At 36.0% G+C, this 21,043-nt stretch overlaps 2 protein-coding genes across 5 annotated transcripts; both read right to left on the bottom strand.

Moving 5' to 3' along the window:
- Window positions 1-1,000: 1,000 nt before the first annotated feature.
- On the bottom strand, window positions 1,001-5,643 carry yod1 (YOD1 deubiquitinase). The gene is made up of 3 exons (XM_028002720.1): window positions 5,559-5,643; window positions 4,168-4,380; window positions 1,001-3,595 (listed from the first exon to the last, which is right to left on the bottom strand). Exons 2-3 carry the CDS (start codon window positions 4,373-4,375, stop codon window positions 2,901-2,903), a joined length of 903 nt encoding a protein of 300 aa, XP_027858521.1. The 5' UTR covers window positions 4,376-4,380; window positions 5,559-5,643; the 3' UTR covers window positions 1,001-2,900.
- A 1,715-nt stretch (window positions 5,644-7,358) lies between these two features.
- On the bottom strand, window positions 7,359-20,491 carry pfkfb2b (6-phosphofructo-2-kinase/fructose-2,6-biphosphatase 2b). 4 transcript variants are annotated; one of them, XM_028003301.1, is made up of 17 exons: window positions 20,291-20,491; window positions 19,797-19,964; window positions 19,162-19,287; window positions 18,150-18,246; window positions 16,176-16,242; window positions 15,986-16,060; window positions 13,907-13,963; window positions 13,651-13,775; window positions 13,293-13,500; window positions 12,711-12,857; window positions 12,267-12,371; window positions 12,028-12,157; window positions 11,876-11,938; window positions 11,726-11,790; window positions 10,570-10,737; window positions 9,834-9,856; window positions 7,359-7,992 (listed from the first exon to the last, which is right to left on the bottom strand). In XM_028003301.1, exons 2-17 carry the CDS (start codon window positions 19,882-19,884, stop codon window positions 7,923-7,925), a joined length of 1,614 nt encoding a protein of 537 aa, XP_027859102.1. In that variant the 5' UTR covers window positions 19,885-19,964; window positions 20,291-20,491; the 3' UTR covers window positions 7,359-7,922. The 4 variants fall into 4 exon arrangements, with proteins under 4 accessions (XP_027859102.1, XP_027859104.1, XP_027859103.1 ...); XM_028003303.1 differs by lacking the exon at window positions 10,570-10,737; XM_028003302.1 differs by lacking the exon at window positions 9,834-9,856 and having other exon boundaries at window positions 20,291-20,490.
- Window positions 20,492-21,043: the final 552 nt, after the last annotated feature.

Below are 21,043 nucleotides of genomic sequence, written 5' to 3'. Positions count from 1 at the left end.
CTATTATTCCTTTATTATATGTGGGATAGAAAACAGATCAATTTGTTTGGGTTGAAAAAGTGATTGCACCTCTTGATCTTAATCTCTAGCAGTGGTAACTGCTGCAGTTGGTCAAACAGCGATTGAATAAAACCTGAATCCTATTAAGTGAGGGTAGCTTAAAATAACGTGGTGTAATCTCACTATGACTTAAAACAGGCAGTGACAAACACCTTCCTTATTGTGAGAAAATATGGGTTATATTTTTTTTAAAAATATACAGCTATCAGAGAACACAATATTAAAAGGTTTTAATTTTTTTTCTTCCAAAATAGCTTAATTAAAACATTAAAACCAAAACAACATATGTGTAGATTCATTACAGTAAGTGAAATATTCCTTATTTTTATTTCTGGTAATATGGGTGACCATGCAGCTAAAGCAATTAATAGCGTTTCTCCTTTGACCAACAGAAAAGTTTTAATACAGATCAATTTGTGACTCTGCTGAGTCACCCAATATTTCTCCATGAGGATTCACCCAGCCAAATTTTATGGCCAATCAAATACAATGATGCAATGGTTATTAAAACAGATACTGGCTGATTGAGGAGTGGCTTGATAAAATAGCTGCAAGTCATGACCTGGATACATCTGTATTATGGCTCTTAAAGAAATTGACACTAGCTGCAATCTATGCCTTGTAAATCTCACCGAAAATCTTTACTAGAAATCTCTTCTTGACTGAGACACACACTCCTTATGGCAATTTGGAGAATTAACCTAACAGTCATTTTTGTGGAAGGAACCGGCGTACCCAGAGAGAACACACACACATGCACAGGAAGTACATGCAGCCTTAATGAAAAAAGGTCAGAGACTGGGAGTTGAATCCTGGACCTTCTTACTGCTACAATGATACCAACGGCGTCACTGTGGAGCCCTACTGCAAGACTAATGCATCCTAAACCACAACTGTGACCGTGAATTGTTTGTTTATACAATAAAACTCAAGACAACGCTCTTGGCTATAACTTTTATTTGTGACAACACTGGAAAAAAAAATAAATCAAGTAAACCCAGTTATTCCATAGTGCTTTGTGTGCCACATTCATTGTTGTTGTTAGTCATGAAAACCTGGTGAATACAAACAAGACATTAATGAGCTTGCATAAAGTTAATTACCTTATGCATGCTCATTAACCCAGAATCATTGCTAAACAAACTACAAAATGTAAATGATGCACAACACACATAAAAAATACAACTCTAGTTTGTGTTATATTTCATCATACCCAACTCATCACCACCACCACACTGATGTTTAAAAAGTTAAATTAAATTAAATCAATCCTTCCACAGTCAAACTTACCATTTTGGCAACAACTCAGTACCAATATTGTCATAACAAAAGTGTAAAAAAGAAATACTGGTTGAACGCAATGTTGGGCAACAAGAGAACTGTCTGAAGAAACAAAAAACTAAATTACCTCCAAATAAACTTTCTCTGACCTGGTTATTAAATTAGTGTAATTTCATGCAAAGCAATGATGCCTGACTTAATCATAAAATGTGAGAACATGCTCCAGTTGTGCAAAATGTACAGTAGAAGAGCGGCAAACGTAAGTCAACATGCACCAAATACTAAGACCTTAAGTGTCTCATCAACACAGAAGCAGGTACAGTTTTATGTTGCGTTAGAAGTTAAAGGGTTAAACCTAATAGTGAATGAAATCATAATTGGAACAACAAAAATCCCTTAAATATTAGATCAGAAAGTAAACAGTTAAGGTTAATTAGCAAAAAAGAAGAAAACATTACTGAGTAAAGCTGATCTCATACACACCTTATAGTTAAGATTTCTAGACCACACCTCTCACACTGTTAAACTACACACTTTTAATACATTTGTTTTTTTTTTCCTCTTAAATGTGCAGCAGTTCAAAAATACAAAAAACTTTCACAGCATGATATTTAAGCCAGAATTACAAACTCCTGTGAACCTGTTAAACCAATCAAATAAATCATGAGCTACACATTTTGTAAAATGAGTTTACAGCACCTTTGTTATTTTAAACAAAACAAGATCACTGGTCAATGGCAATCTTCACGCCAATAACAAAAAGGACGTACTTGAGCTAATTTGGACACACTTTGCTGTATAATATTTTCATTTAAAACGTGTTTATTAAATCTTAATGTCAACTGCTCCATAAATTCAGACAGATGTCATAAACAGCACATTTGCAGATGTATGACTCTATCTTAGCAATAAAACACATTACTTGTGCTCAACATCTAGATATCTGAAGCTAGACAAATAATCTGACCAATTAAATTCTGACATCTGTCTGCAAACAGAAAAACAATACTATAGAACCAACATGGATAACAGTCATACTTGCTGTGCTGTGTTTAAGACAACAGTGAATCAGATCACGTCTCTGTACAAATAATTCTTTGTCGTTGTTCTCAACCCTTTGCAGAGACATGTACAAAGTAAGTTTGGTCAGTTGCGGTTTAAGTAGCGGCAATTTGGTGCATTTTCAACTTGAAGCATAAGCCACATTGGTTCCATCAATGAGATGAGTGATCTCAGCAGACCAAAACAAATCCTAAGAATTGTTTGCATATATAACTTCACTCCACTGAAAATATCTGAAACGACCCATTACCGACCCACAAGATGGATTAGTAACAGAGTACTACAGTAGCATTTTTGACCTTAAGAGCTTTCAGCAGTTAGAAGGTAATACTGAACCAATTAGAGGCTTAACACAGTGTCTGAGGATTCTCCAAATATGTCAAAGGATAATGTGAGGTAGAGGATAACACAAGCAGGCCAACAGACTTTGCCAGACATGAGGGCACAGGAGTTGGAGGTGGTCGTATCTGTGAAAGGAAGAGAAGATAATACAGCTTTCACACTTCACCAAAATTGGTGTGGCCTGTCTCCTTGGCATGCTCACGGGCCTCCTTTTGTCCCACCAGGCCCGTCTGGCACACCATGCAGCGCAATGCAAAGTGGTTAACATCAGTGAATTGACGCTTGCGGCGGGCCTCGTCCGCCAGTTCAAGGGCTTGGGCCAAAATGATGTCATCAGTGGTAGAGAAGATAGTCTGAGGTGGGGTCTCGGAATGGGGAACCTCTTTTTGCAGAGGGTCATAGTGGATGCCGTCGTAGATAAGCAGCACGCGTTTGTGGTATCCAGCATCCTCTCCGAATCTATCTACCCGAACTGTCTGGGTGTCCACCACGCAGATCTCACACTGGTAAAACTTGGACAGGATGGACACCTCAATGGCTCCCCCCCAGGTGTCGTCACGTTTTATCCATGCGCAGTACTCCTCGTTGGTTTTTCCCAGGACTGCCTCACAGTAAGCTGTAGGGTCACTTGACACTATCTGAGCTATAAGGCTGCGCATTTCGGGGGCACAAGCGGGGTCATACACACCTCCTTCGACTACATAATTCACACTAGTAAAGAGGCAGGAGTTGTCTGCTGGGACGACTCGACGTGCCAGCACAGGAGAGAGTTCCAAGTGGGGCGCTTTCACTATGGGATGATCCTGAGGTTTCAACTTGTTCTTCTCCTCCTCAACAATGAGTGTGTCTCCTGTATAGAATGATACAATAACCCAACGCTTGATTTTTTTTTTTTTACCAAACTGATTGAAAAGGAACAAAGAAAGATTATATTGGATAAAGGTATCCAACATTAGCTCGTAATAAAGTAATATTGCTATTCTATTAGATCTAGTCCTAAAAATTAAAATCTCATATTTTTCATTCAAGATTCTATTTCTGATTTTAACTGATTTTTTTTCTCGCTTTCTTTTCTAAAAAAATGAATAAAAAATTACAAATCTCAGACAATATTTTTCAAAAAGCGGCTTGTATTTCTTTATTCTCATACTACTACAACTATCTTTTGGTAGTAGTATTACTTTATTCTCGTAATTAAAAGAAGGAAAAGAAGCTGGAAAACACGCTTGTCAAACTAATTCTATCTAATACGTTTAGAGTATAAAAGACACATATATATAGATATAGATGTCATTACATTGCTGCATATTCCTGATTCTTATAAATTACCCTCTTTGAATCAGTGTTAGTATTTTAAAAGCATTAAAATATTTGATTTAATGACAGCATGTCATCCGTATATTTTTCCCGCGTGAAACATACCTGATTTGATGGGATAATCTTTTAAATGGGCATCTAAATTTCGGAGATCAAGGCTGGATGGCGGGTAACCAACCATTATTTTCTGCACATTGCATGGGATCCCTGTTAACTCCTCCACTTTGCTCTTCAGCTCCTGGACGCAGGACTGGTGAGTCAAACCTTGCATTATGTGGCTCCCGTTTTTGGTCTTACAGCGAAGCCGCAACATCTCGCCTGCAAAAAGTATGCAATGTCAAAGATATTTAACACAAATCTTTGTGTTAAATATCTCTCAAAACCTATGGATATACTCATCCACAGCCACAAATAAGAAGAAAAGCATGAATTTAATTAATTTTACAATTAAACTGAATATCCACAAGACTAGTGTGATCAACATGTTGGGCTATTATAGTTGTCTTTGAGAGATTTTTTCTATTTATTCAGGTCCAGCATCTAATCTGGTGGATTTGTTACAGTTTGTTTAACAAATCCAAGTTTTTTTCCAAGTAAGTTTTTTTTCTACTTCTTCTGTCTTTATTATTGCATAATACTGAAACAGTGTGAGATAGATCATTCATTTTAACCCAAAATAAAATGCTTGTAAAAAGAAATACAGATGTCTTGACATTTAACACAATTAACATTTTATTTCTGAGTTTATTACTAACATTTAGAACAGTCCGGGCAAAGCTCTGGGAGTCCCTCCCTTCCAGTGAAGTCATGCTGATTGTGTTGAACTAAAGTCCATTTTATAATTATTAACAGGGATTTTTTAGATTTAACTGATAGGAGAAATCCTGAGCCTTTATTCTCTGAATTACCTCCAATGGATCCTGTTATAATTCAGCCATGATATAACGTGTACTCAGCAGGAAGCAATCATAACCAGGACACGGCTAACCCACTGTAACCCGTGATTTAACTTTTTAAACAAAGCAGCATAGGTCTAGAATGACAACAGAACTGCTGACCAGTAGGAGAGTAAACACGCGACTGCTCCACTGCTTTGTTTTGGCTTCTTTGTTCCAGTTAACGACTTCATTCATTATCACGATCCTAAATACAGCAGGCTAATCTAATAATACAGCACCAAACCGCCAAAGTTAGATTTTTATACCATAAACTTGTAAAATACAGATTTTAACGACAATGTGTTCACACAGTTTGAGGAGATAAATGAAAGAAACACCCGTCTGAGAGATGTTTACCCTGGCTAACCATGACGTTAATTGTGTTGCTAACATTAGCAGGCTAAGTTAGCCGTCAACCTATCTACGCTCACAAAACAATTCGAGTGTAAGCTTTCCATATCGTTTACCTGACTAATACACCAACCATTTGGCAACTCTGAAATGTTACACGGTACGTTAAACTTTCAGAAACAGCAAAGTCTGTTGTTGTTTTCTTACCTGACGTTGACTTCTACCCTGCCTGCCTTAGACAAAACACGTAAAGCGAAAGGAAGTGACGTCAGCTGCGCTCTAAGTGAAAACAATTAAACCAGCACTTTTCTTTTTTCTTCACAACTATACAGTTTTTGCTTTTTATTTTTGGGTGTTATTGCTTTCAAAGTTTGTATTCATGTTTATGTGCTATATTGTTTAAAGATTAGTAGTCTTGTCTACGGGAACCTCAAAATTTGTAGTAAAAGAAAAACAATTCTCAAAATTAAGTAATTTTGACATTACAATTTCTGGTTCTTAAAATAGGACATGTTTAGTCTAACTTCATGTCATACTGTGAGGAAAAAATACAGACAATTTTTTATAGGTTTCTTTCACGCTTTAAGGGTATCCAGAATATATATATTTATTTATTTACATATTTTCGACTTGATATTAACACTAGATATGCAAAATGTCGTGTTTTTTGAGTTTGGGAACTAAATTCAAAATATTTGGAATTGTTTTTATTTAAAAAACAACAATTTATGACTAGTTAAAAAAAATTATGTGCACATATTTAAAAATACACTCCCTGAGTGGGGATTTCATTTCAGAAAACCACTATGTTTATCCCTTATAAAAAGACTTGACTGAGCACGGAGCTCAACATAGAACACATTTCTGGTTATTGCAAATTGGAGGAAAATTTGTTTGAATAATGTTTTGGAAAAATTCTAATTATATTTATAAGGTATCACCAATCTTACTTGAATAAAATTTCTGAATATCCAGTGCAAATAACTTTATGGAATGAAGAATAAAAGTATATATATATATATATTTATTTATTTTTACCAAAAATACATGAGACACAGAGACTGCTTGCCTGTACAAAAGCTTTGCTGTTCTAATGTTATTTTCTATCTACAGAGCTTGTTGAGACATCTGTAGGTCAAAAAGATATTCCAAGCACTACATAATGTCTTACATATATATGCATTACCTACTGTCAGAATTACAATAACTTTTTTTTATTGAAAAATAATCATTTGGAAATGCTTCTTTTGCCTTAATTAATTATTTTGTAATTGTGTTATTTGTATAATTTTATTTTATGGTTTGTTTTTCATTTTAATCTTTACAATACCAGATGTCATTGGACACATTTTATAATGTGTCTGATGACATATTGTAAAATATTAAATCAGATGTCATGAGTTACGCAGTACTTAAGTCAAGTTAAGTTTACCTTTAGTGGTTACTTGCGTACAATTTTTAGGTATTCTACCTTTGATTATAAAGGTAATAATAAAAACAGTCTCTTGTAAAATTCTAAATGTTTTTCTGTTTTTTAAAATATGAATCAGCAATATATCATGAACACAAATGGCAAACATGTCAATTTTTAGGCTCAATTTTTTTATCTGCTACAATTCCCAATGGCATCACAGATATGGGTCTCAAATTTGATTTCTGACAGATAAATACAGTATTCAGGCATTAAGACAAATAAGTGGTGAAAATGGTATTGATTCCTTCTTAATCATTGCAGCTGTTTGTGGGTGGAAAATATTAAGCAGGAAGGAAACATTTTGTCCTCAAAGTTGGCAACAAGATCATTGGCAAGTATGGCTCGGTGATGCGACAAGCTACTCTCGCTCAAACTGTTTACAAAATGAATACTAGTTCTGTTAGAAATGTGTCAGAGAACGATGTATCACAATTTGATGTGTATTGGGCTGCATGCTGATCATACTGATCACCGGATCAGTATTAATTTTTTTCGAACATTTGAGAAAAATTAAAAAGCTAAAAAAGACAGAAACACATAAAAATTCCTTTATTTATTTGACTACATTCTCTCCAGGACAGATGTAATTGATGATGTCCATTCAATAAGAATCCCTACTACAGAATGCTTGTGCAGCATATACATAGGGTTTCATTGCAAAAATATTTCTATGCCACCTACATTGTCCTGTTGTGAAAACAACTTATTTATAACATTCGGTGTTATATGGAGACACTTATTTCTAGCAATATAGTTGACATTTACTAAGGCATTGCAGTATTTACACAGAAAATGGCACCAAAGCTGTCAAGTACAGCATGTTTTGGTTGACTATTTTCATTTGGTGCACATACACTACTGTATATTAGTGATAAGGGTTTTCAGTCTTAACATGCATAAAGACAGAGTGCTTGAGATAAACAGCAACGTGTTATTTTGCGCTCACGTGTTCATATCTCAAGCGGGAATCTTTCTGTTCCCTGTAATCTTGATATTATCTAGAATGTGGTAAAAAATTAAAAGGAACAAAGCCCTCCACTGTTTTGACTCATAAAGACCAGAGAAGCTGTGAAGAAAAGAGGATGCGGATCCAACCTTCACTCAGAAGCGGACACAGCCACTAGTTTCTTCGCTGCTGTCAAAGTCGATTCCTTCACACAGGGAGTCCTTGGCAAAAAAAAAGAGATGTAACCAATATTTATAAATAATTTTCTTAGAATATAAAATGTAGTTTGAAATAACTGACAATCTCTCCAGAGTCCCAGTAGAATTGGAAATGCTGATAATTATTTAGAAAGTAACAATGTTTCTTTAACAAATACAACATAAATGAATGAATTAATAATTAATGTAATTATGGTCTCTGTAATCCTATAGTCTTGTACAACATTAAGACAGTTCTGGGCAGCTGTTTACACACACTCATGTTAGGCTGAGATTTTAATGAATATCCTGAATCTTTCTTTTTTCCAGAACGGAAATATTGCTAAATTAATAACGTTAAAGATTTTAAAGAAATTAATGAACAAGCTTATATCCACTACAAACTTTTTCAAATCCATATGTGGTCAAAAAGGCACATACATTTATGCCCCCACTAATGTCTGAAGGGAAACCGTGTTTTTTTCATGGCCATAAACCAGCTGGTGGAATCATTCTGTCTGGCTATTTGAGCATTGTTCTTGTCAATATTGATAGAACTAATTTGAAGTGGTTGGATCCCTGGCACAGATTTCTAAACATAGTTCACAAACTCTCTGTAGGGTTCATAAGTTTGATATTAACTTGCTTGTTCCATTCCAAACCCATTTTTGATGTGTCCAACTGAAACACCCAGTTGAGTCCAACTTTCAACCATCCATCTGTTGATTTGAGGTGAAGTTAATTAGTTGATAATCCCTTTTTTTAATTATTACAATAATTTGCAATATAAGGTCAAAACAAACTTTTATGATTCTACTGCCATCATGCTTGACATTTGGAACAGAGTTCTAGGTTTGAAAGCATAACTTTTATTGATTGCTGTCTCATCTAATTATAAAACTTTTCTCCAGAAGGCATTTGGCTTGTCATGTGGCCAGCTCATTTTTTCTTGCTTGGCACCTTCTTAAAACCCCTGAAAAAAAATCTGGTGCTGGCAGATAATGACAGGTTTGACTTCGACAGTTTCTAGGTTTTTCTTCAACATCATCAACCAGTTCCATTCATCTGAGACGGGCAGGTTGAGTAAGGTGGTTAAAACTTGAACAAAGAGTTTCTCAAACATGGTAATGATTACAGTCATCAAAACTGATTTTACAATAAATAAGACAATCCCCAACCCTATCTGTTGAAAATTTGTGAATTATGCCAGAGTCTATACCAGGAACAAACCAATTTTGGTCACCACTGGTGTAAAGAAGAAAGATCATAATGCAGTCAGAATAAACCCACAAGCTTACTGATGGCAAAACAGAAAGTTTTCTTATGCTTCCAATTCTAGTCTCTTAAAATAAATGATGTCATAGCCATATAATCATTCTACGTTGGCAAAAAAACATTGTTCTAACCAGCTTTTAAATTCTAAACATAAAACCACTGATGTCCATGTGAACTTCTTGAACTTTACCGAAGCAGCTATTGATTTCTATGATACACAGTATGCATCCAGTCAGTAAATATTTTTTGTCAATATTTTACTACATTAAGAAATCTCAAGAACCAACATTAAGTCTCACAGATAATAATTTGTGAATTAGCCTTATGTAAGAGTATCAATTAATCAATATATGATAGTGTACTTTAGATAATGTTGCTGAGGCAATAAAAAACCTGACAGTAACTTTCACTGTGCAACAGTAATGGAAAATAACAGAAACCAGATCAACAGAAAACCATCAAAATAAAACGAGACCATAAGTAATCTTAATTATTACACATATTTACACATATGGGTCATTAGACAATGAATTGAAGGGTGGTAAAGAAAGTAAACGGTTGGCTACTGATATTAAGTCTCAAATACTCACAAACAACTGCTTCCTGTCCGAGTCTGTAACACAAGTTTGGAAAAAGCGGAGAGAGAGAACACAGATAGAAATGGGGAGAAGGGCAGAAGCTCTGTACCATAATGCAAGGCCAGTGAATGAACAACACTTCCATGTATGAATATGCTTGAAATGTTAGGAATATCACACAAATTACTTCATTATTTATTTATTTATTTATTTATTTTTGTGTAGTATATTTCTTAATCTGGGACCTGAGTCCAAATTTTGTACCACAAACAAGCAAGGTGGTATGACAATAAAAAAATAAATAATTGAATAATTTTTTTCTCCTAACTTTTGCAAAACATTTATGTCATATTCGATTATTTGAAGGTAGTGATTGTACAAAATACTCCTAATGTTTGTGTGTCATTTGTTAACAGAAAAACTTAACAACAAAGCAAAGAAGTGACATGCTATTCTGCATATTCAAGCTGGGGACAATGTTTTGTTGAGGTACGGATCATGCGGGATGATCAGTAAAAGGAGAAAGCAGATTTTTCTAGATGCAAAACATGCCCGGAGAAAGAAATACAAACGCAGTGGTGAAATTTATGTAAGTCATTTGCAGCTTACACACACTGAATCATCATCAAGAAAGCCCAGAATTGAGTCAAGAGAATGCTTAACACAGGGTTATAACTGTGGTGGAACGTGACTGATTACAGGTGACAGTGACAGACTTAGAGGGTGAGCCTGTAACTCTGCCACTAACTTGGCTTTGCAGTCTCTCTGGCATCAGAGCCGAAGGGGTAGGGGCGAGCGGTAGCCACGGCTGATTTCCGGCGCTGTAGAGCCTGGGGCGCTTCACCTGGTCGTAACTGGACAAGGGAGTGTAACTATTCCGGCGATGTATGAGAGCAGAGTCCCTCGGAACCTTACCCTGGTCAGAAGATGAAATACCGCAAGTGTTAAAGAAAAAAGATCGGGGGACAGATGAGACGGGGGAACCACCTGAATGGACACAGCCATTCTAAATACCTGCCCACATTAATGGACAGATACAGTGGAGCTCTGACTGACAAGAAAAAAACCTGCATCGGAAAGTATGTATCATAATAGAAAAACTAGAGTCTCTTGCAGAAGTGTCACATTTTGTCACATCTGAAATATACATGTCTGAAGTGGAAGGATGAGGAGAATACATTTATTACAAATAAAAACAATTACATTTTGTTGCCAATTTCACTGTCGTGTCTTTGTGCAACGACAATAAAATAAGTCTAAAAGCTGAAAAATATAGTGTGCACATCATACTTTCAATAAAAAAGACATTATTTTCTTTCAATTTTACATAATGCGCTGCCTTTTGTTCTCTACCAAATTAAAGAATATTGATAAAATCTCAAGAAGGTCAATGCTATGAATACTTTTGTATGGCACTGCATTTAAAGTTGGAAATTCTGGCCTAATTGTGCCTCACACTCTTTTTTCAGATACACACAATAATTGAATCAAGATGCAGTCATATTTAATGGTAATAATGAAGTCAGCCAAGCAGTTTGCATTATCAGCCACAGCTTCCAGGGAGCTAAAATATGAGTAAAAGTAAACCTTATTTAAAAGTGTTAGGTTCAGAGCTCAAGCCAAGCTGATTAATTAAAGTTAAAGATAGAAGAGGCAGAACAAAACTGGGCTGTACAGAAAGGCATCAGCAAAGCCTCACATGAAGGGATCCAGTGCAGCTGCGGCGCCAATGTGTTGAACTAACAGACACAACAAACAACACTTTGGTAGCATTTAAATCAGATGCTGACAATTTCAATCAATCAAATCGATAAAAATATGTCACATTTAATGCATTAACTCAACACAGTAGCACTAAAATTAGCAAATGGATATCAATTGTAGTTTTTGAAACTCAGACTTACAAGTGGCCGGTCTCGGTGTGTGTTTACCGCCTCCACATTCAGATAAAACATCTCCACTTTACAACCTACAAGAAAGAAAAGTTTGAATGCACTGGATGCTTGTGAATGCTGCTTTTTAATTAGACAGTCATAGTTACTGGTATAACTTACCATATGCAACTGGAGTTAGCTTAAGCACTGTGTGGAGTGGACATTTCATGTAAGGGAGATCATCTGTGGAATATAGAACAAAGTATATCATATATCAGCATCTTCTTGTGAGATTGGCTACACATTTTAGTGTGTCTATGTGTTTGTTTGACCTGCACTCTTGTCCAGGAAGTAAGCCAAGAGACAGCGCATCACCGCCTGGTGGCAGATAACCAGGACATTTCCCTGTCTCTCTAACTCCATGATAACTGGCTCAAGGCGCTGTACAAGATCTTGGTAGGACTGATGGAGAGGAAGAGACAAGAGGATATAACAGTTGCTACACCAACAATACAGCTAACTATAAGAAAGTTAATTATTTCCAGGAATAAAAAGTGGTCCTGATGGTCACCTCTCCTCCTGGGTAGCGGTAATGGTATTTATCCTGGTCTCTCAGAGCAAACTCCTCTGGAAAGGTCTCCTGGATCATTTGATAAGTCATCTCCTCACACACACCCTTGGGAACAATAATAAAATAAATGTTGATGCAGTTGATATATTTGGCAGTAAAATGTATCAAACAATTCTGAAAAAAAAAAAAAAACAGAAATAAAGAAATGGAATTCCATCTATATAAAGACTATCCCAGCAAGCCATTTTTATCCCTAAACAGGGCTGAGAATCAAACATATGGGTGATGTTTATATCAATCACATATGGTTCTGATGCACTCAATAAGACGCTTCTTTGATTTTGGCTTGTGTGAGATATTATGTCCTTCTAAACCATAAGGCTTCATGAAGCTAACAAGTTTACTAAGCGCATAATGAGGTGAATTGGGTTCTTTGGTACTGACAGCATCAATCTCATTGAGGATTTTCCACTGCTCATATGGCACACTGAGTTCCTCTGCTGTCTGGATGGTCCTCCTCAGCTGGCTCGTCCACACCTTCAAATCCGAGAGCTCATATTCTTCAATAAAATCTCTCAGGGCGTGGGCAAACTGGGAAATGAGGAACAGGTGTAGTTGAGTTTGATTATTTTACTTGGTAATGCTCTTTTGTCATGGGAAAACAGAAAATTAGAAGAATTAAATAATAAAAAAAGAGTTGTGTGTATTTTAGCAGTTCTTAGGTCCAATAAGAATAAATGCTGTTTTTGTGTTATTTGTTAGGCTAAGGACTAAGGTGTGAATTGAGTTTAGGTTAGGTTTTTGAGTTAGACATGTACTAGCAATGATTAGGTGCAGGGTAAGGATTAGGTTAGGCCATAGAAATAAATGAAAAATGAATGGAAAGAACGCATAGTTCATGTGAAGATAGAAAGATGTAATATGTGTTTGTGCATGTCCTACAACAGTAAGGTATAGACTTTTCTCATCTTAAGACTGGCTTTGCAGCGTATAAGAAGTGGTGAAGGAAACAACAGGCTGCTATACCTTTTTTCCTCTTGGAGAAAGCTCAGCGTCTCCTCCGATCCGTCCTTCCACATTGTGGTTGCTCTCTCCGTGTCGACACAGGTAAATGGAGTGTGAGTGGACATGGATGTTCATGAGGTAATAGACTATCTTGCTTTGGATGTAATCCTGCACTCGGTTCACCAGAAAACGCTGGCCCACATTTATAACCTTGATAAAAGAGAGGTCCCTGCAGGGGCATTGGAGGAAATGTCTGGTAAACACCGCCATCTGGTGTTTAATTTCTGAATCACAGCTTCCTACAACGTCAACATTACTTTTTTCTTACAGATACAGTGAAGAGATTGTTTACTGTATAAAGTATTTGACAAATTCTTACTTGTCATAGTCATCAGGATCTAACGGTTGATAGGTGACCTTGTAGCACTCAATCCGTTTCAGGAAATCCTCCATTACCCTCTCTCTGTGCTTCTCAGGGTAATCTGGACTGGAGACTTTAACTTCCTGCAAAAGACATGGGACCTGTTTAAATATCTTTAACAAGCAGTGCATCTATTACTATGAACATTACCAGATCAAGGCCGTGATAAAGATCAGAAGTCAAACCTTTACAGACGGGTGACATAAGTTCATACCAGAATATTAGCAGCAATGACATCTGGGTCATCACACACTGACTCCACAAAGAACACCTGTTGGAAAAAGAGCCGACTGCTTGGTCAGTTTACACTGATCATTTGTGAAATTCACATTTGACTACGTCATACAGTTTTCCTTAAGGAAAATGTTATAGATATGTTGAAATGTTTTATTCAATTGTCAATTTGTGCTATTTCTGAGAGAATGATTGATAGATCCTTAATAGGAACTGGATCAAATTGAGATAATTTGATACTTCACTTTGAAAATAGAGATACATACGATACAGTTTTTACTAAACAAGTCAGAGCAATGCTGCTTGAAGAATTGTGTTTTGTATTCAACTTTATTCAGTATCCCAAATCAACTTTGGGATGACAGAAAATGCATGAGTTGCATTAAAAGCAATTAAAATAAGAAGTTATTTCTAAGCATTGATTATTGTTGGCCAGGTGCATAAAAACTTAAAGTTTTATTAGATTTGTGTACGCCTTACATTTGGTTGCCCTGTTATGCTCAGAGAGACAAGAGAAATAAACTCGGTTTTTATTTCTGTTCAGATGTATTTCACATGTAAGTGATTCTAAAGATGCTTAAAAAAATGTTCTCTTTCTTGAATCCTAAGTGCTGAACAGTTTCTCTTGCCGTCTACAGAGACATATACATCAGACACTTCTGAAATTAATGGGGATATCCTGATTAAGATATGTTGTTTTTTCAGTACATCTTCACTCTGATTTCTTTCACTTGCTGCCAGTGAGTACTGTCTTACTGCTGCCTCTAGCAGAGCTGACCTAGTTCTGTACCGCAGTTTGTGGAAAACAGGCGCAGTCAAACAGAATGTCAGCAGAATCGGAGGAGATAGATCTTCGAGGAATACTACCCTTAGACACCTGAGTACTTTCAGTTCATTTAGCTAACTTGGGAAAGGACTTCATCAAATCAGCACAGAATGGAGAAAGCTTTAAGGGATGAGAGAGAAATTAAACAGCTATGAAGCAAAAAGGTTTGCAGAAAGGGAGGTCATGTTGGATGGTCACCCCATCAGTTTTATGTTACGATTTAAGACGTTTGGGACAAGAATAATCCCTTGGTCTCTCAATGCCACAACAACACGTAACATGGTGGCACCTAAGACATGAGGAAAAATACCAAAATGTTCACTCGTCGAAAACTAGAAACACCTAAAGTTCCAATCATTGATGGATTTTAATGCTTTCAATAAAAATACAAATTGAAAATGTACTAAATGTGCTGCACTGAATAAACAACGTGTCAAAAAAATAATTTTGTGCAACAAAACACATTTCCACTCAAAAGGAAAACAAAACAAAAACACAGACAAGTTAAAACCTAATTAAAACTGGTGATGAATAATAATAATTTCCAATATCTGTTGCTGTCCTGTTGCTTATCATTTTACATCAAGTAAAAAGTTGTGATGAAACATGCTAAGATGTATTACTGTAATATGTTAAAACAGAAATTAGAAACAGTTTGAAAGTTTCTATTAAATTAGACATTAAATACTCAGACACGCAACCAAATATAAGCTATCTTTATGGTTTTAATCATTTTAAAGATGTAGATTGTATTATTGTTTCCATGTTATTTTTTGTGACGTATGTAATGGGTTTCTCTTGAAAATGATTCAATGAGTCTCAGGAGAATTTCCCCATATGAATAAAGGATTATTAATACATTTATGATATGGAGCATGCTGTATTTTACTGAGCTTCAGCACCCGCAAAACCCAGCTCAGATCAGTTTTAAATGCAGATTGAAAAAATCCTTAGTGAAACCTGCTATAGTCTTTGTAAAATTACAAAAATTAGAGTCACAACATCTAGTTCTAAGCATTTTTCTCTGATCCCCCTTCTCTGCTTGTTAGAACCTATGTATTATCCAATAACATGCACTCATCCTCTACGAATCTTAGGAATAGAAGGCCAGTTCACAGTATGCATCCTGTTATAGCTGTTCAACCACAGAAATTCAAGGATAGCTTTCATTTGTAAAAGCTTCAGGCTGCACATTCAACCGGCATGAATAAATAAAATAAAATACAGTTTCACCTTGAAGCCATTCTCTTTCACGAAAGCCTGAATAAGATCTCGCCGATCCCTCGTTGTGTTTGTTGCATCAAAAACCTGGCAACAGGCAGAAAACAGAGATAAACATTTGGAGGACACTGTAGCATCACAACTTTGCCAGATAGGTTAATGTTTTGCAATTAAAAGACATTGAAAATAGATGGAAACTTACTGCAATCTGACCCCCCTCCTCTGTTAGGTAGACCCTCACGTCCTGCAGAGCCACCAGAGCACACTGCCTGTGGACAGGAGGAGAATGCAATCACAATTCCAAAAACGATCATAAAAATTACATTATAAAAGTATGACAGTAAAAAAAAAGATTAAATGCTATAATTCTGTGTGGAGTATAATGTTTAAAATCAAAATTAACTCCAGTTATATTCAGCTACATTCAGTTAGATTCAATCAATACATTTTTATGGGACAGAATTTAGATGGATTGCTAAAAGTTGTCTGCTAAAGAATACACTACCCCAATTAAATTCAGGCATACAAAAAAAAAAACTCTGTATATTTTCAATGGAGAATTATTTCTTTTTGATAACTGAAGTTAAAGGTATTTAGGGAATGTATGCACAGGCTGCAAACTCTCAACTTTATCTCAGGCACAGTCACATTCTTGTTGGTGGGAGGGTTTAAGAATTACCGTTTTGTGATATGTAGAGCTATTTCAAACTATGTTTTGAGGACAAAAGCATCCTCAGCTGTATGAGTAAAGCAAGCATAAGGTAGCCTGTTGATCCCACATGTGGAATTTGCATTTGGAAACTTGTGACTTGAATCTGAATGTGGCTAAAGCTCTTATCTCTACAAGGAAAACTGGCCAATCTTAGGCTGCAAAACAAAACAACTGCTTCAGGGAAATGGTGGGAACATTAAGAGCAGCCAAATCAGCAGTTCGTTATATTTTGTGGTAAAGACGAAAGAATGCACTGGAGAGGCTCGAACATCTACAGAAGACAGTGGAGCTCAATGGTGAGAAGATATTTCTCATGGTAAAGTGATGTCTCTGTCTGCCAAATGAGAAGTGTTTTCCAGAAGATAAACATGTCAATTTCCAACTCTATGGCAAGCCTCAAAAACAGAATGGCTAGACTAGATAAAAAAAAAAACAATAAGAAGACTTTTCTGAGACAAGATACGTTCTGAAAAAAAAAATCAATCTGCAGCAGAATGATGCAAAGGAAAAGAGTCACACAATCAAAAACACCAACAATAATCTGGAAAACGCAGATAGCCAAACTGATGAAAAAAGTCTCATACTGCTTTTTATACTTATGATTTCAAATAGTACCTCTGTATATTTTTCTGGAATGTAAAGGGGTATGCTGATTTCCAGTACTCAGCCTGTGAAACAGACTAGCTGCAGCACATCAAACAAAACTGAAGGCAGAAAGATTCATCTGGCAAAAATGCACAAAGAAATGAATTCATTCCTCACCCGCCTTCAGGTCCAGACTTCACTCAGTAGTTTCTACAAAGGATTCTTAAAATGCCCATGCATCCTCTCTCCACTTCTCTAAATCCAAATAACAGACTATTGTTACAAAATGTAAAAACTACAACTAGAATCCCTTTCAGTCGTCTCCTCTGACAACAAAATGACTCAACCTGAGTAATATTGATAACCGGATTGCTGTGCAGCACAATGGAGAGCTTGTGTCGCAGAGTGACAGCAGCAGCTTGTTTGACATCTAGGTCACAATTCAGCACTGGGACACTTTTTCATGGTAGCCATGCATTACAAATTCCATTTCAATTACTTTAACAGGACAAAATCATGAGAGAAGAAGAGCCTTCTTGCTTCTGGTTAAGCCTTTTGGGGAACTCAGAGCAGATTTGGAGTTGACAGTGTTGACTCATACAAAATTCTGGTGGTCATAGTGTGTTTTATGCCTCTTTGTAGATGTGTGTGAGTATCAGTTTAGATTAGCACAAAAAATTTGGCTGACTGTGGCCGAACTTTGACTGCTGGCCAACAAAACAGCTTAGTCACTGATGCAGCTGAAGGGTGCAGAATGGAGGAAATGAAACACGCAGATAACAGTGATACTACAGCTTCTCTTGATATCACACAGAAAATGAACACTCTTCGTAAAGACACCCGAAGATAACTCCTATTTGGTCACAAAATGAAACTTACTTTCTTATTTTCATGGCCTCCTCGTTGTCGTGGCGGAAGAAATCATAAGATTTATAGGCTCTGACTGCCTCTCTGCGATACACACCCAAGTTAAACACTGTGAAATAAAAACACTTCATCAATATAATACACACACTGTCATTCTAGAAAAAAATAAACAAATACCCACTGATTTTATCCAAAATGTTAGTCCCTACTCAATGTTCTAGCATATATAGCAGTATCTTGAATTGTCAATACACATACATTATGTGGATGAAATAGTTAAAACAAATATATTTCATGCTTTGTTTTAAATGCATTTATCATCTTATTCCTATCTTGTTTTGAATTTAAATACTATTAAGAATCTGAAATAAATATTCAAAATTGAATCCAGATGAAGATATTGCCAACTATTTGTTGATCCATGTTTGTTCATTTCAAGTATAACATTTTAATGCATTTCTATGAAATGTCCAGAATCTTCCATGATTTCTTAATGTTTCGTTTTGAAAAAATCCAGTAGTTCTTCAAGTCTTTTAAGCTGTGTTGAGTGTTAAGTCTAACAAAGTTTTAAAGCGCTAAAAAAATCTTTCCTTTGGACTTTGGCTTCTAAAATGTGAGTAGGACGTGATGTTGTTTAGTGTGTTTCAATAATTTGAATGGCATGGTATAGAAAATGCATAAAAGAGCAGCCAACATCTACAGGAAATGTTTGAAAGAATCTTCAAAAAAGCCTAAAATGCACCAGATCATTTTAAAAGCTTTAAGAAAGTCTGTCTTCTTAGAAGCAAAACATTTATACAAAATATTACTTATGGTAATATTTTTTTATTATCCTTTTCATCCTGTACGTTTTTCTAAGGGTTTATTATAACTGTGTTACATTGTAGGCAAACTCAGGATGTAAGATATGTATTTTATTTATTTTAAAATAGAGAATAGTGCATAGAAATGTTTCATTGATGTCTAATATGCAAGTCAATATGCTGGACTTCCTAAGAATAAAATGTCGCTCCTCAAGCTTCACCTTTGGTTGGAACTCCAATCCAGTTGAGATAACGTGTGAGTTTCTTTGACATGTAGGTCTTTCCTCTTGCAGGCAGGCCGATCATCACGATCACTGTTGGAGAGTTTGTCATATAAGAAGCCCATGCTGTAAGACAGATCCCAAAAAATCAATGACCAGCATAGATGAGATCAAGTCATATGACTGCCTCCTGATACCCAACATGTTATAGAATATATCAAATTGGGTATTTTGTTGCAAACATAATAACTAGGCCATCATCTGTAGACTGGACAAAAATAATTGTCTCTTTGGACACAAATATCCTTTGTGGTCTCAGTTCAAAGACGAAATGAGCAGTGGAAACATCCTGGGAATGAAAAGCAATTTTCTTAAGAATAATGGAAAGAAAGTGTCACACAAAGTTTTTTTTAAATTGCCAGTCAGAATTGACCTTTTGGTCATCTTGGCCAACAGTCGCTTACTAACCTATGTGTAATTTGGAACCTTAAACAAATAACCTTCAGTACAAAAGATGTGATTAAAAAAAGCATTTGTAAATTGGAACCGGAGTGGAGTGGACAAGGCAGGAGCTCATGTTACAAATGAACCTTACTCAAATCTAATTGTAGAAAACCAACAGGGAGTTCACTTACAACATTTCTTCTCCTTGCATCTCGGGTCTGTTCTTTTGTCTTCTGTGGAGTTTGTGGAAGCTCCATTGTCTCTTTGGGTGCAGGACATGTCGAAATTTAATCAGTTTTTATCTAAATGAAAAAAAATATATCTGCACATTCTCAGGGGGACGTTGTCCAAACTGATCTCTATATGAGGGAATGAAAAAAGATAGAACAGGCAACATTTAAAGAATTGTTTCCATGCAAATTCCAGAAAAAAACCTGCGCCAAAATTAAACATATCTATCAGTATCTGAAGGTTATGACTTTATGTATCCCTGGCAACATCGATTGCTCATTTGGATGTAGAGGACCGGACACACTGCCGCTACATCATCTATTCGATTACAAAAATATTTTATCAAAATCATGCGACGCGACCTCTAATGACCAAAAATGTGGACATTTGTTTGACATTATCTGCACAAGTCGCATTTCCTTCAGCATAACATACAATGCATGGATACATTTACCTGATCGCTTTGCAAATCCGAGGATCCTTTTAAACTATAGCACCGCCTCTGCAGGATTTAAATGCGAATAAATCCCCGGATCAGCAGGACCGACAGTCCGAACCGGACACTGCGGTCGGAGGAGCCAGTCTGGTCGGTTGGCCCGTCCTTCCTGTTGAGGCGCGTCCACAGCGCGCTGGCGTCTGTCCGAGCTGGAGGTGCGTCTCCACGTCAGATTCAGATTTTTTTTTTCTCTCTCACTCTACCGTAAAGCTGAGAATAGAAGCAGTTCTATGGCAGCGCCATACACTCTACACTGTACAGCAGCATTTCACCATTTGAAAATCATTAAAAAAACAAACGAACAAAAGCAAACTAAAAGGGATCTAAAAAGATAAGACAAATGAGAAGGCTAACTTCAAATATTTATACAAAATATTACTTATAGTAATATTTTTTTTAAAATAAAAGTGAATACCAACTTTTAAAATTTGCTTAATTTCTTTGTGAAATGATCTTTTTCTCCCGTTGAAAAAACATGAAATTTACATGACATTTATCTGCTATTTACAGATAAAAAGTCCCAATTAAGCCTTTAACCTTTCACAAGGAGTATAAGCTGAAAGAAAGCCATAGATAAAGAAGCTGGCTGTACAGAGCTTAATGGGAAGTTTAGTGGAAGGAAGAACTGTAAAATATCTATTAAAGTATATATATTTTATTTGTTCATATGTAAAATTTAAATTTTTTCTCCTACATTAAATTTCGAGTTAG

Source organism: Xiphophorus couchianus, chromosome 20 (genome assembly GCF_001444195.1).
Source record: "Xiphophorus couchianus chromosome 20, X_couchianus-1.0, whole genome shotgun sequence".
Lineage (NCBI taxonomy): Eukaryota > Metazoa > Chordata > Actinopteri > Cyprinodontiformes > Poeciliidae > Xiphophorus > Xiphophorus couchianus.
The sequence above is the reverse complement of the archived record's forward strand: the minus strand, read 5'-3'. Positions and strand labels throughout refer to the sequence as shown.